The following is a 16,700-nucleotide window of genomic DNA, read 5'->3' on the forward strand; positions in this document are numbered from 1 at the left end:
CCTGAAAAGGAGGAAAGCATGTAGGTTTGGGCATGTGTGAATACACATGAGCAGAGACCATGAGAAAGGGGACTTACTTCAGTGTTTCAAGGGGAAAAATATGAAGGGCTTGCTTTATCAAGGAATTCTTTACAAGGTGATGCCCCCACCATCTCTCTTCTCTGACTCTAGCCCTTCACGTTACTCCAGTCTCTTCTCAAATACCAACCCTTCTGTGGCAGCCCTTCCTTTGCAGTCTCTACTCTGCTTCATTGTTCTTCATACCAGGAACTGCTATTTGGTGCTTTGTTGGCTCACATGTTATCAGTCATCCCTTTTTCTTTCTGTTTCCCTCTGCTAAAGCAGGAATTGTTTGAGGACAGATATTTTGTCTGTTTAGTTCTCTCATAACCTCTTGTGTAGGACAGTACTGTGTACCTAATAGATCAAAATAAAGATTTTCTGACTGAGTAAGTGAATCATTGAGTAGTGGGGCAGGAGGGATGGGATTCAGAAAACAAGTGAAGCTACAAGTTCTGGAGTGACTTGGAAATGACTTGCTTTTAACTCATCTTTGACTCCATTGTGAGAACTGAATGGAACAGCTCTTCCCAACTTCCCACTCTCCTTTTACCCACGTGGGAAGATTTGTGCTTGTTCCTTTAATATCAGGCTTGACAACAGTTGAGTAATGAAAATAGTGAAAAGAAACCATAGCCAAGCTATTAACGTGAGGTACCATGTAGAGGAAAATATTCCTTGCCTAGAACAACAACAACAACAAAAAATCAAGCATGACACCCTTGTGGGAGGATTTGAATTTAGCAATTGAAATTGGGGTCTAATTTTGAGATATGTTTATGTATGATGTGACTACATTGAGAGTAATTGTGAAAGTGTAATTCTCTATTGACTTTGAAGGTTTCTGATTTTTCCCTGATATTTATAAACTACTCTTAGTTGTTCAGAACTTACTAGACTACCTCCAGAGTGCAAAACCAAGTCATAAATAGTTCAAGCAACAAAAAGTCTCTTTCCCAGTGAAAAATCCAAATGCAGTTTCCTTTTGTTTGGTTGGGTTTTTGTTTTGTTTTGTTTTTTGTTTTTGTTGTTGTTTTGTTTTCGTTTTTTTATTCACAGGGTGATTAATATCACCTTAGAAAATTTTTTTAGATTTATTTTATATGTATGTTTTACCTGCTTGCATCTATGTACCTCACATATGTGATTGTGTCTGTGGAGGCCAAAAGAGGGTCCTGAATCTTCTGGAACTGAAGTTATGGATGGTTGTGAGCCACCATGTGGGTGCTGGGAATCAAACCCAAGTCCTCTGCAGGAACAGTTGCTCCACACTGCTGAGCCATCTCTAGACCCTCAGCCAATATTCACACACTTGGATGAACCCAAAAGAGTCAGAGTTACATGCCCACAACCTTTGCAAACCACATCTTCTTCCTCTGTGAAGTGTGGGTCGTGGTGTGCTTCTCTGTTGAGTTATTGTAAAGAACAAGCGAGGTAATGCCCACTGAGCACTCACTGCACCTTGAGCCGTGTGTACAGTTTCATTATAATTATGAGAGAAAGAGATGTGTGGCCTGTCTTTAGTGGCTTTATCGTTTGTATGCTGATTAGCTTGTTCGTGTCTCCTCTTGCTTATTCTTCACCTGCTTGTTAGGAGTCTTGTGCCTTCCTTGCCTTTCAACCGGCTTAGTGTGGCCAGTTGTTCAGGGATTCATATCGGTGGCTGGAAATCATTTGGATGCTGATAGTTGAAACTTGCAGTTTTTCATTTGTGTAACTGGATTTTCCAGATGTGGGCCTTGGACAAAGATGCCTAATTTGGCTGTTTGCCTTAGTGCCTCCTTTCCATGAACTCACCAAGTGCACTTTGCTGGAGGTTTTGTTCTCATTTCACTGCTTGAATGTTCTTCCGATGTATTCCTTGCCATCTTCCAGGTGGAGCACAGATGGCTACCGGTCCATCCTAGCTAAGGTAGTGCTCACTATGTTCTCCTTCCACTCGCCTTATTTCATTCTCAGCGTTAGTACTATGTATAATTACCTTATTTTGTCTGTTTGCCCATTCTTGTCTTTTTTTCTCTGAATACAAGTTTCATCTTGGGGAATTTCGTCAGCTACTCACAGACTTTAACATTCCTTTTCTTCTTGAGCTAGCCAAAATGGTTTCTGTTGCTCACAGAAAAGAAACATGATCTGTACAGAAGTTGGTACCAGAAGTGGCTGCAGGTCCCAGATACTAAGGAAAATAGGTTTGGATATTTGGGCTCTAAGGTGGACTTCTATTGTTGTTCATTTGTTTGTTTGTCACTTTCATTAACAAACATACAGTACTTGTCATCCCTTCACATAAATTGGCATCCATTCCTCAGGCTGTCCTGAGATAGTTCTGAACTGAAGAACTACTTTATTATTATCTCCCCAACTAGGTAAAGACACAGACAATTAAGTGTGCCCATGTATAAGCTGCTGCTAAGCTGGAGACCTTGATTGTAACTATTGCTACAGGGACAGAGTCTTAGTAGTTGGCTCTTGGAGTACAGTGAGATAGGATGCAGGTGTGAAAGCTAGTAAGATCTTCATCTCTGCTGGCTCTTGGGCAGCTTTAGGCCATCCTACTCCTTCTGCAGACAGATCAAAGAAGTCAAGGCTTGCTGGATTGAGTGGACAACTGGAGAAAGGATGATAGCATTAGAATTTGTTATGTTATGATGAAAGTGTGAACTAAAACACAGAGAAATGCTGTAATTAGGCTGCCATCCTACCTATAGCTTACAGCCATAGGGTTGAGTTCTAAACTGAATCCATTGTTTACCAGAACTAACTCCATATTCTTGCCAGGTTTCTTACTTGAGAATTAAGCCATTGATCAAGAAGGAGTGAGATAAACCATCCAAACAGCTCCTCAGAGATTGTATTCCTGAGTGATGCTGACAAGCCTAAGAAAAGGTGTGTAATTCTTTAGTTGTTCTTGATGAATGTCTCACAATCAGAACTACATACTGTGATTCTTAAGACTTCTGTGCATGTGTTTTGTGCAAGTTGGAAGACTTAGAAAATGACTGTGTTTGATATTGAGGGCTGGTCCTTTTGAAAGAAAAAAAAGGTCACTTTATAATAGTTTAATCCTGTATCCCCAAGTGTGATGTTCTATATCAGAGATTACTGGTAAGCTGTAGTCTATAGGCCTGTGGCACTGTCTTGCCCAGTATCTGCTGATCTCTCTGCCATATATTATTGGAGATAAATATTCAAGGGTTCTGCTTCTATGCAGCTTATGCAAAAAAGACTTCTCTTCAGGGAATCGATTGTATACCAGTATTTTTAAAATTTTGCTAGGATTTGAGCAAGTCTGACAGGACTGTTTCAGTTGTTCAAAAGTATTTCCTTTATATTCACTTCTTTGTTTAAAAATAGTGATGGGGACCAGGATGTAGCTCAATAGAAGAGTGTTGGTCTGTTGAAATCAGGGTCTTGGGTTCACTCTTCACCCTGCAAAAATATTTAATTGAAGTAGTGGTAGGTTTATGTATCCATTGACATTGCTATGTAACAAACTATTCCAGTACTCAGCTTGCACCGGTAGCCTATTTCTCCTAAATCAAGGGTCACCTGGGAGTCAGTTGATTTAATCTGGGCTTAGTTGGGAGTAACTCTGTGAATCCCTTATCCTCCTCTGGTATCCTGGACAAGTTCAGCTTTAGCTGATGGCAGAATTTTAAAAGAGCAGGTTGAAACATAGTAAGGCCTCTTAAAAACTTGTTTAGGTTTGCGTGCTGTCAATTCCAAACCAGGAAGTCTGGTGATGAAATGGAGGAATGGGGAGCTATGTTCTACCCTCAGTGGAAGGGCAGTGGGAAGTCACTTGGCAAAACTGTGCGGAAGTTTGACACTAGTAAGTCTGTGGCAGCTCAGTGAGACTATGCCGTTTACAGCCGCGCTCAGCATGTGAGTTTGTCTCAAATGTTCTTGTTCATACTTCTCTTACCCACATGGCAGAGCTGCGTAGTCAGCATTCCTTCCTTAGAATCATTCCATGTAGGTGCCAAGACAGTGGGGACCCTGAACTCCATCTATTGTCTTATCACATATCGGTGTCGCCTTTGTGCTTAGCACCAGAAGTTGTAAACATTAGGCTTACAGTGGAGCAGACCCTGGACAGTATGGTGACAGCCAAAGTAGAAGTATTTACTAAACAAAGGTAGCAAGCAGAAGGAATCATGATCTCCTGTTTGAAAAGAGAAAAGACTTTATGGAGAAGGAGCTATTCACATTAGATCCCAAAAGATGGACAGGTCATCTTCCCTTTCCAAACTGGTTCGAATAGAAAAGTACTGTTTGGGAGAAATACAGTAGAATCCTGGTAATTCCAAGAAACTGAATAGAAACAAAGTTTTTGCATGTGCTCAAGCAACACAGCAGTCTTGGAGAGCCAGTACACATGATTGTATTTACCTGCTTTTTATGTTATTTTCTGCAGTAGCTCTCAAGCTTCTGTATTTATCAGAACACCTTGGGGACTTGTTAGCACCAAGTGATTAGGCTGGCCTGGAACTCACAGCACCTGCCTGTCTCCCCAGTGCTGGGATGAAAGGTGTGCCACCATAACTTGCCTAAAGTTTCTTATTCAAAGGATACAGAACACAGCAGGAGGTTCTGTGTTTCTGACCAGTTTCTAGATGATGCTGGTCCAGGGATAAGTTCTGAGAACTATTTGTTGAATTTTCTCTGTGTACCTGGCACTCTGCAGTGTGGAAGAGAACACCCTTCCCCACATCACTCACTGTGGAATACCAAAGACAGACAAGCAAGATCCAGTTGACAGTAGCAGGAAGGTGGGTGCTGCATTGCATGGAAGCATGGGTCGCTGTGAGAATATAGTACATCCAGCTCAGGATGCAGCCAGAAGACCAGAGAAAACCCCAACCTGCTAACTCTGAGCTGTGTTAAAGCAAGCCCCCAAATTAGAAAACATCAGGTGGGTATGGCTGTAGCTCAGAGGTAAAGCACTTGCCCCGCAAGCGCAAAGCCTGGGTTAGAACCCCAGAACCAAAGGGAAAAGTCAGAACACAACAATAGCAAGATAAAGAAACACAGTTGTGCTTTGCTTAAGACTAATAAATAGATTAATCTCTACTGTTCCCTGAAATTTCTGTCTAAAATGTTACAGATAACATGAGACTGAATTGATTACTTTGCAAATTCTCCTCCTTTGCTAGCGTGTTCTGTTCATCTTCACCTGTTTTCTTAAGTTAGACAAAGAGGTTATATTTATCATGCATAATTCCATACTTTTAACAAAACCAGGTAGAAATTTCATGTGTATGAGAATGCAGATAAAACTAGATGGGAGAGAACAGTTAGAGCTAGATGAACAGCTGACAGGCAGCCAGCCTGAGACTAACTCTCCTGACCCCTGCTGAGTAGTAGGACTGACTACCTACTAATGTTGTGAGCAAGAAAACCAACATTTTTGCCTGAAGAACAGCACTCAGGAGGAGTGCAGTAGATATTGGACCGCGGGCCCAGGCGGGGATCTCACTCCCTTTCTCCAGGACATAGTAAGCTGAGTGAGGAGGTGGGACAGGAATTGATTAGGGATATACTTGAAGTGGGCAACTGATTGGCAGTTGGCTTTATTTGCCTAGCAAACATAAGGAAGAGTAGAAAGTGACTAGCTCAAGCAACTGAGTTAGTTTAGAACCCAGCTTATTAAACTGCTGATCATGACCCATACAGGTTTATGTAACAAAATGTGGGGGGCACAAAAAAGAAAAGAAACAGTGAAAAGTTTCTGAATGTGCTTGTTCTATCCAGGGAATGATCTACAATAACTGAAGAACAGCCAGCAAATAACAGATTACAAAGCATCAAAGTGGATACTTACAACATCTGATAAAAACCACTAGAGTAATCCAACTGAGAGAACAAGGGAAAGGGAGAGAACAGATAGCAAGCAGCAGACATAACACCATCAGATTTGGTGTTTTCAGCTTCCAGCAGAAAAGACTGAGGACACTCCATTGAGCATGTAGCTAGAGTCTCTGCCTGAGAGTCCCAGGCAGAGCAGAGTGATTTTCTGTGGTAGAGTGAGAGTTCCAAGCAAAACAGCAGCAGGTAATAGCAAAGCAGCATCAAGTCAGGCAATTACAAGCTCCTGCAGAAATGGCTGGGAAACCCTGCTGAAAGTCATGCTGGAGTTTCCAAGTGGGCATTTGTGGTGGTCTAATAAGAATGGCCCTCACAGACTCATGTGTTTGAATGCTTGGCCCATAGGGAGTGCCACTATTAGGAGGTGTGGCCTTGTTGGAGAAAGTATATCACTGTGGGGACAGGCTTTGAGGTCTCATACATGCTCAAGCTATGCCTGGTGTGGCACACAGTCTCCTTCTGCTGCCTGGGAATCAAGATGTAGAACTGTCAGCTCCTTCTCCAGCACCATGTCTGCCTGCACACTGCTAAGCTTCTTGCGATGACCATAATGGACTAAACCTCTGAAACTGTAAACCAGCCCCAAGTAAATGTTTTCCTTTATGAGAGTGGCCCTGGTCAGGGTGTCTCTTCACAGCAATGAACAAAACCCTAACTAAAAAAGCATCTAACAGCATCTATCCATGGATGAACTTCTGGCTTCTTGTTTTCATCCCAGGGATTATACTGTGCAGTGATCTATAACTGAAGAACAAACAGCAAGTAGAAACTAGCTAAACAAAACAGTACTAACTCTTGTTGGAAATGGTTTACCTTCTAGCTGTTCACAAAGATACAGTGTTTTGGTTTTAAAGAGTTTATTCTTATTAATTATGTGTCTCTGTGTCTGTGTGTGGGTTTGTATGTGTAAGTACAGTGCCTGTGGAAGTCTAATGGCAGCATCAGATCCCCTGGAGCTAGAGTTACAGGCAGTTGAGAGCTACTGGATGAGAGTCCTGGAAACCAAACTTGGGTCTTCTTCAAAAGCAGTACACACTCTTAAGCACTGAGCCATCTCTCCAGTCTGCACACAGCGTTTTTAATACCTTATCTGTTTATTATTCTCCCCCCCCCATTACAAGGGCAGGGAGCTAGCCTGCCCCAGGATAGGAGTCTCAGAGGACTCTTGAGGCAAACCTGCTTGCATCTGAGAAAGGAGCCCACCTTAGTCCTGGAGTCCACCGCCAACGAGTGCAGACAGCTTGTGATGATTTACCAATGTATTCATTTATACATAATGGATCCAATGTGTCTCTGGCAGCATTCCCATAGTTCACAGTGTGTGGCTTCACTGCAGCCTGGGGTTTTGAACACACAACACCTGCAGCACCATTACATCACACAGTGCCAACAAATGCTGCCTGAAACATTGGCTCAGAGTTCAGACTTTCGTATATTACAAATTACAGTGTATTACTATACAAAAAAGGGTTTCTTCCCTTATAGAAACATCGCTTTAATTATGGAAAATAAAGACTTTAAAATTTTTCCTGCCACCATTTCTCAGCACATACGTACATAAGTATATTTCTGGAGTTTCGAGGGTTAGAGTGTATATTAGTTACTTTTCACATTGCTATGACAAAATTTTTGACAGGAAGCTACACAAGAGAAGGATTTATTTTATTTTGGCTCACAGTGCAAGGGAATGCCACCCTTCATGGCAAGGAAGGCATGTTGGCAAAAGTGTGAGGCAGCTGGTCATAACTGCATCCAGAGTCAGGAAGCAGAGAGATGACGCTGGCACTCAGCACACCTTCTCCTTTTATTCATTCTGGGACCTCAGCCTATGGGGTGGTGGCACCCATAGTTGAGCTGGGTTTTCCCACCTCTGTTAACCTCATTTATATAATTCCGCAAAGGTATTCCAAGAGACTTGTCTCCTAGGTCCTGTCAAATTGATTCCCAGCACCAAACCATGTATGGTGAGACACTCCTGTGGTCTCAAGATTTAGAAGGTGGAGGCAGGAGTATCAGAAGTTCAGGCTCATTTTTACCCTACATAGTTTGATGGCAGTCCAGTATATATGAGACCCTGTTTCAAAACAAAACAAAAAAGATTAAGGTCGACAAGTAGAAAAGATTAAGAAGCCCTTGATTAGGGAACCAGCTGTCTTTGTGAGGATGTTTGTTGTGGTAATGAAGATGCTGTTCTTCTTCTTTTTTAATTTATTTATTTTTATTAATTACAGTTTATTCACGTTGTTTCCCAGCTGTAGCCCCCTCCCTCATTCTCTCCCAATCCCATCCTCCCTCCCTATTTTCCTCCTATGCCCCTCTCACAGTCTACTGATAGGGGAGGTCCTCTTCCCCTTCTCTCTGACCCTAGCTTATCAGGTCTCATCAGGACTGGTTCCATTGTCTTCCTCTGTGGCCTTGTAAGGCTGCGCCCCCGTCAGGGGAAGGTGATCAAAGGATGCTGCTCTTCTAATGAGGTTGGCATGGACACTGTCATTCAACCTAAAATGGCAACAGCCTTTACAGGAACAGTAGTCTGTGAGGTACCCAACAAACCATTTAACTATTTTGAAAATCAAAATACAGACTTAAAGATGTGTGGAAATTTTTCTTTGTACCCACTGGTTAGAAAAAATGATAAGCGGTACAATGTTCACATTTTAATATCGTGTATTATGATGTTCTTTCATTGCAGATGAACTGTTAATGAACATTATTTGTATTGTTTGCTTGTTTTCGAGACATGATTTTTCTGTGTAACTTTGGCTGTCCTGGAACAACTGCTCTGTAGACCAGGCTTGCCTTGCACTCACAGAGATCTGACTGCCTCCGCCTCCAAATGCTGAGGTTAACAGTGTACACCGCTACCACCTGGCTATTTGCTGTCTTTTCATTGTCCTTTCGTAGGAGTCTTAGTGACCGTGAGCTCTTGTGCTCTTTCCTAGCATACCTCTGTGGATGGATACCCTGAAGCACACATCCCGCCTACCAAATCAAGTAGCAGACAGAACATTCCCAGGTGTAGAAACTCCATTACATCAGCCACGGATGAACAGCCTCATATCGGAAATTACCGCTTACAGAAAACAATCGGAAAGGGAAACTTTGCCAAAGTGAAATTGGCAAGACATGTCCTGACAGGTAGAGAGGTAAGTTTTCATAATGCTATTTGACATTTGCCTGGCCCTTGCTCAGAGCCTTGTTAGAAGCTTTCTCACAGTTGGTACTGGAGAATGAAGGGTACCTGTGAGCTGGTGCACACTGGGATATATACACAACAGAGCATTTGCAGACAGGTGGCAGAACTGCTGACCTTTTAACTACAGCATCTCTTGTAGACTGTGCTGCAGGTTAGCTGTCCTCAGCTTATCCGTCATGTGCTACTTGCCTTTAGAATGAGGCTGGGATAAGTTTCTATAAATCACTGCTTAGGCTGAGATAGGGGTAAACGTGTAGAAAAGCACACACTGACCTTTATTTGTTTGGTTTTAACATCAAACAAATATTGATACTATGCAGATAATTTTTTCATATGACAAGAGAATGTACTTCTAAAATACCGTTTGTTTGTTTGTTTGTTTGTTTGTAGAGGGGTTAGACAGGGTCTCTTGTAGCCCAGACTAGCTTTGAACTTGTTACCCAGCAGAGACTGGCCTTGAAATCTGGTTCTTTCTGTTTCCACTTTCTAAGTGCTGAGATTATTGGCTTATAGGAACACATCCTTCTAATCCCATGTATTTAAAATTATTGTTGTACAGTAAAGATGTATGTATTTATGTATGTGCACTATAAATTTATAGTGTGTACTGAAGAGTTAAAGGCTATTTCAGTATATATCCAAAGTTTTTCATTAGGATTGGATTACTTTTTTTCCAAATCTCAACCACAGAATGTTAGTAAACTCTCACTTGCTATACACATAATGATATTGTGATCCCATTGAGTGTCTTCCTTCTTGTCCATTCTACCCCAGAAGCTGTCTAGACACAGGCTGCACTAGCTGGAGCCTTCAAAGAGTTTCAAATCCCTTTTGTTAGTTTGCTATTAGAAATTGTATCCAGTTTCTCTGCCTGCACAATAGTTTCATTTGCCAGAAAATACAAGTTTAAAGGCCCTCTCCTTATATAATGTTGCCTATCAAGATTTTAAGAAAAATATTAAGATAGAGAATGATTTTACATTTTTAAAAGTTGAAATGTGGAAGAAATAGCAAAGGCTTAATTCCATTGATGTGGAATCGGGAGCTTGATGACAAGTTAATATTGATGACAAGTTAATAAATTATGTGTTAAGGCTCCCAAGTAATCAGGACCATTCCTTCCAGTTGTGTGAGCATCCACATATAAGTAAATGGTGCATAGTTAAGAGTGATACAAAACTGTTTGCTTTGTAGAGTTTATGCATTGGATTATATATTTCAAATGTGGTTTAATGATTCTCTTTTTTTAGGTAGCTGTGAAAATAATAGACAAAACTCAGCTAAACCCTAGCAGTCTACAAAAGGTATTTAAATAATTTGATAAGTAATGTAAATCTGTTATTATAGAATTGTCTGTAAAGTCAAGCATGAAACCTTTTGTTAAGTACACTATTATATTTTATCAGTGTGTGAAGAAAAGACAGGATCTAAGATGTAATGACTGTGGCTGATTATTAAGTTGTTTGAAATATGTCTAATGCAGGTTGGGAATCATGTACTCGAAATACTGAATAGAGAAGTATGTGGGACTTTATTGAGTTTCAGATTTGAGAATATTTGCATAGACATTTTAGCAAGATGTATGTGCCGTATGAATCTCCTTTACTGTGTAGGATTAGATTCTGTACCAGTTGCTGTGTAATATTTCACTTATGTGTGTGTCAGTGAGTGCACATGTGCACGTGGGTTGTACACGCCTGCGTGTGAGTATGGAACCCTTCTGGGATGTGCTTGTGCTGGGTTACAGCTGTTAGCGGGATGCTGTGTGGGCACTGACCCAGACTCTTGAGCTGTGACCGCTCTCTTAACAGTAGCTGCTGTTAACCTCGGAGCCATCCCTCCAGCCCCAAGTTCTGAAATATGTAGAATTCTTCTTAGGTAAAAGCCTAGTTCAGAACAATATTTTCTATGTCTTCTTGCATCACTTCATTTGGCTCTTCCTTCATGCAAATTCATCTTGGATAATAAATCACAGTAGACAGTGCTCCGTCAAAGGAAGAAAAGAACAGGAAGGGAGAAAGTAGTTAGGGTGGGCATTATTTCAGTAGTCAAAGCTGTTTACTTCATGAAGTACTTGAATTAGAAACTTTCTCAGATACAAACTTTTAGTGTTTTAAAAGTGAAGCAACTGTTTTAGTGTGTAAGCTGTGTGTACTGTTTGTATTTGGTGAAATTACATTTATTATTATTTCAGTAGCATATAATAGTATCAGACTATAGACGTGTCATATAAGGGACTTTGGAGTCCTAAGAGAAAAATCTCACAAGCAGTTCTTAAGTTTGCTATGTTAACTTGCAACTTCCACGATTCTTGTGTGAAACTGGAACTTTGCATTTGTCTATCAGAACCCTCTTTCCAGTGGTCAGTGCCAGGTAGCTCTGGGTTTTTATGTATTTTTCTGTAGAGATCTGTCTCTATTTCATGGGGTCCTTTTAAATTTGACAATCAGTGAAACTGCAGAGCATGGCTGCTAAGCACACACTCGGGTCTGCTGAGACTATGAGTGGGCAGGGGGCTGACATGTTATGGTCTCCGTGAGGTCTCAGGTCTGCTGGGCTCTTTGCTGAGACTGAGTGGGCACAAGTCTGACATGCTATGGTCTCTGTGAGGACTCAGGTCTTCTGGGTATTTTTTCTGAGAATGTGAGTCGGCACAGTACTAACAAGGTATAGTCTCTGGGGCGCGTGTTTTCTCACAGCACCAGCTTTTATGCAACCTGGATCAACTGTGTCAGTGACAAAAGATTCCCTCTTTGGGCTGATGAATTACCTGAAGATGCTTTTGTGCCAGGGACTCTAAAAAACCAATTGCCAAACTGCACTCTGGGCTTTGCCCACCTCCTACCTAAATTTTTTACTTTTCCTGGATCACACTGTGGATTATTCTGGTAAAATGAAGTGATTTCATTGGAACTTCTGCCAAGATACCAAATAATGTGGCACCCCACTTGTCCTTTCCCAGCAGAGCCAGGCAAGGTCATATACCATTAATTTTGCTAGTTGGAAACATGTGACCATGAAATCCTCATTGCCTTCTTTATCTAGAAGCTAAAGGTCTGCTTGCTGATGAAAATGTCCGTGACGAGCCTGGTAATCTTTGCCTAAAGTGTTGCTTTTCCGAACACACAGATGATGCAGGTTGTGTCTTCTAAGCCTGTTCACAAACTTACTGTCTGTGAAAAATACTTTAAAAATCAAACCAAAACAAAACAAAATTAAAAACCCAGTTCCTGGTTTGCCTGGTTCTGTTTATAGAACCATCAACAGCAGCATCTCCCAGTCGGCCCTATCTCAAAATTGGAGTGCAAAGAGCAAGCTATTTTCTTTCCCTGGCATTGTCAGTTAAGTCCTGCAGGCAGTAGTCAGTATGACTCCATGAGGTGGACATTCCTGTTAAACAGAAGGTGAAGCAGGATGCAGACTCATCTTGGCCTCATTTTTAGAAGCATTTGACTAAATTTTATTCTGGTTTGGTCTGAATGTAAGCTGATTTTCCCCTCTTCATTCTCTTCTATGTTTATAGGAAATATTTCCTTCCTTTTTCAGCATCTCCGATAGATAAAAGAATCTACATCTGAGGCATTGACTGTTTAAATCCTCTCAAATATGAAGTTCTTTTTAGAATATGAAGTTCTTAAAAGTAGTTTGGTCTTTAGGAATATTGTGTCTTCAGTGTTTTCACTCTGCCTGTATCATTTGTTTTAAACCATTTTCACAGTTTAAAAAGTGAATTCATTCCCTTGTGTAGCACAAGACACAATCATATACTCATGTTTTTTGGAGTATGTTAAGTGACCCACATTAGTGATCACTGGAGTTCTTTTAAACTATCTGTAATGCTGGGTAAAAATCAAGTCAGTGAGATCACTTTGTTCATAACTGATAGGCTTTAACTGAAAAATTATCATTTCTCAGAAATGTCCTTTCTGAAAGTGGGCACAGTAGTTTTTCAGAAGGTGAAGGTCACCAGCATACGTTCTTCTCTGCCAACATTCTCATATCTCCTACATACTGCTATGAACTTTCATTTTATTTTCTTAATTGACTATTGTGTGGGTGTGGGTGCATTTGCCTGCCTGTGCACCATGTGCATTCCGTGCCCACAGAGTCCAGAAGAGGGCACTGGATCCCCTGGAACTGGAGTTACAGACGGTTGTGAGCTGCCATGAGGATGCCAGGCATCAAACCCAGATCTTGTAGAAGAGTAGCCGTGCTTTTAACCACTGAGCTCTCTCTTCAACCCCTTACTTTCATTTTTTAATTGTATTTCACGTCACAAAAATGGCTCTTTGTGTCAGAGTGATTTCCTGACTGACAAAATGGGAGGAAGTAAAAAACAAAGCATAAAACAAGAGTCAGACATGACAGCAAATGCCTATAATTCCAGCTATTAGTGAGTCTAAGGCAGGAAAGAGGATCGTGAGTTTGAGCTTAGCCTGGACAACACAGTAAGACCACATATTTAACAATTATTAATCAATTAAAGTAAAGTAAAAGCAAGACTACCTCAGGATTATGTTATAAAACAACAGGTAGGGGGGCGGAGCCAAGATGGCGACTAGCACACACAGTTTCCGAGCTGTGGAAGAGATAAAGTTCTGAGTTGATGAGTGGAAGAACTTCTGAAGCCAGGGAAACAACGGAGAGACTTTCTACACAACAGGGAACATTGCAGGAGGTGAAAACCTTGGTCTCGGGTCACCCAGGGACTTGTTTGGGGAAGGTAAGAAACGATCCTTTGATCTCTCGGCACTCCCCTCCCCCAGACCTCCCTCCTCCTCGGCACAGCGGACTCGCCTTTCTCAGACTCGCCTTTCTCAGCGCAGACCTAACTGCCTGGGGCCTGCAGCCACTGAGGCGGAGCCCCAAGCCCTTTATCGGCAAAGGCCAGCAGTACTCTGTCTTGGAGCCCCAGATTCGCGCGGCGGCTGCACCATCCTCCCAGGGCCCGAGTCTGCTAGATGCCATACTAGCTCCGCAGGATCGCGATCACTGACGGTACAGCCCGCCCAATCCCACAGTGACAGAGAATACGCTATATACTCACCAAAACCAGACAGAAACACCATACAAGCTAGACACACCAGGCGCTGGGCCTCCGAAGCTTGGTGAGCACAGTGAAGAGACCCCAGGACTTCCCAGAAAGCATCTGGACTAGCAACCCAGTCTCCAGTTACAGCGGGACTTTCTAACCTGGCCGCGGAGCAGCACTGAGCTGGCAGGGCACATCAGCCCTCCAGTTTAAGACTAACCAGGGCCAAACCAGAGAACAGAAAGGCTGGTTACCCCGATTCCCACTGACGTGACCACCCTGAAATCTCCAGCTGCAGCAAGACCTCATAACCTGGCAGTGACAACAGCACGGAACTGGCGGAGCACATCAAAGAAGCAGGGCCAAACCAGAGAGCAGAGTGCCCAGATACCCCGATCTCTGCCAAATGACCTACCTGTAAGTGAGTGAACCCTTGAGAATCTGCAGCTCCACTGATCCTGGGTCCTGCTAAAACAGAAGCCAGGCATCAAACCCCCTCCCACCCATATACCCACTTTGGGAAACAGAGGGGCACTTGGAACATTGAAGTGCCTGCTCTGTGGGTCTAATTGAGGAGTTAAGGCAGTTAATGCCAGAAATTGTGCTGCAATCATCACTAGCGCCTGCGACATATACATTGCAGAGCCCCTCCCACACACTCAAGGGTCCAACATTAGCCATCACTCTGTCCCTTGAGACACACGCCCACGCCCACTTACACACACACACACACACACACACACACACACACACACACACACACACATACACACGCACGCACGCTTGCATTTGCCTCTGTTGGCGCCTGCGTACTTTCCTCCCACAGGTACAGCTAGTCCTCAGCACACGCTAAGGACACGGGACCTCTCTCAACTTCCTGAAGAATTCTCCAGACTCGAGAGAGAGACAGTACCAGTCTGATCGGCAAAATCCAAAAACAAACAGGGAAGGTCTCAGATAAGCCAATGGCCAGGGGTAGGCGAAAGAACACTTCCAACATAAATCAGGACATCATGACTTCACCAGCAAACCCCAAAATCGATGGATACTCCAATTCATCAGAAGCACAGGAAAATGACCTTAAAGCCATGCTTGCTCAATTATTTGAGGCTCATAAGGAGGAAATGAACAAATCTTTCAAAGAGTTGGCCAGTCAATTGGAGATAAAGAAAGAAGAAATAGACAAAACCCTTAAAGAAACACAGGCAAACATAGCCAAACAAATAGAGGCACAAGTAGAGAAAAAATTAGTGGCATATAAAAAGGAAATGAACAAAGAAATAGAGTCCATCGTAGAGAGACAGGAATCCAAATTCAAACACATGGAAGAAATGGTGCAAGGCATGAAAACAGAATTAGAATCAATAAAGAAAACACAAAATGAGAAAACTCTTGAGCTGGAGAACTTGGAGAAAAGATCAGGAACCACAAAAGTAAGCATCACCAACAGAATACAAGAGATGGAAGAGAGAATCTCTGGAGCTGAAGACACACTTGCAGAAATTGATACTTCTCTCAAAGAAAAAGTAAAATCAGAAAAATTTCAATCACAAAATATCCAAGAAATCAAGGATGCTATGAAAAGACAAAATCTAAGAATACTAGGAATTGATGAAAAAGAAGACTCCAGGCTCCAAGGTCCAGAAAATATTTTCAAGAAAATCATAGAAGAAAATTTTCCCAACTTAAAGAAAGAGATGTCCATAAATATACAAGAGGCCTACAGAACACCAAATAGACTAGACCAGAAAAGAAACACATCACGTCACATCATAGTCAAAACACTAAATCTACAGAACAAAGAAAAGATATTAAAAGCAGCAAGGGAAAAAGGCCAAGTAACATATGAAGGTAGACCTATCAGAATCACACCAGACTTCTCATGAGAAACTATGAAAGCCAGAAGGGCCTGGGCAAGCATCATGGAGACTCTAAGAGATCACAAATGTCAACCGAGACTACTATACCCTGCAAAGCTTTCAATCAACATAGATGGAGAAAACAAAATATTCCATGACAAAACTAAATTTACGCAATATCTATACAGCAAACCAACCCTACAGAAGATACTAGAAGGAAAACTCCAATCCAACGAAAATGAATTCACCCAAGAAAACAGGGCATACAGATAATATCCCAACAAAAATGAAAAGAAAACAAGCAATGAAACAAGGTAAGATCATCGACTCCATTACAAAAGGAACTAATATGCATTGGTCAATATTATCTATCAATATTAATGGACTCAACTCACCAATAAAAAGACACAGGCTAACAGAATGGGTACGGAAACAAGACCCAACATTCTGTTGCATCCAAGAAACACACCTATGCAACAAAGATAAACACTACCTCAGAGTAAAGGGCTGGAAAAATGTTTTTCAAGCAAATGGTTCCAGAAAACAAGCTGGAATAGCCATCCTAATATCTAATAAAATAGACTTTCATCCGAAGTTAATCAAAAAAGATAAGGAGGGCCACTATATTCTCATCAAAGGAAAAATCCAACAAGAGGACATCACAATTTTGAATATCTATGCCCCA

At 41.8% G+C, this 16,700-nt stretch overlaps 1 protein-coding gene across 3 annotated transcripts in view; it reads left to right on the forward strand.

The window, feature by feature from the left end:
* Mark1 (microtubule affinity regulating kinase 1) overlaps positions 1–16,700 on the forward strand; it is a 115,887-nt gene that overhangs the window by 40,752 nt on the left and 58,435 nt on the right. For all 3 annotated transcript variants that reach the window (XM_055609228.1, XM_055609229.1, XM_055609230.1), the window contains exons 2-3: positions 8,871–9,074; positions 10,375–10,428. In XM_055609228.1, the coding sequence (XP_055465203.1) occupies positions 8,871–9,074; positions 10,375–10,428 (258 nt within the window). The remainder of the gene's footprint in view (positions 1–8,870; positions 9,075–10,374; positions 10,429–16,700) is intronic.

The sequence above is a fragment of the Psammomys obesus genome, unplaced genomic scaffold (genome assembly GCF_907164565.1).
Source record: "Psammomys obesus unplaced genomic scaffold, mPsaObe1.curated_primary_1811, whole genome shotgun sequence".
Lineage (NCBI taxonomy): Eukaryota > Metazoa > Chordata > Mammalia > Rodentia > Muridae > Psammomys > Psammomys obesus.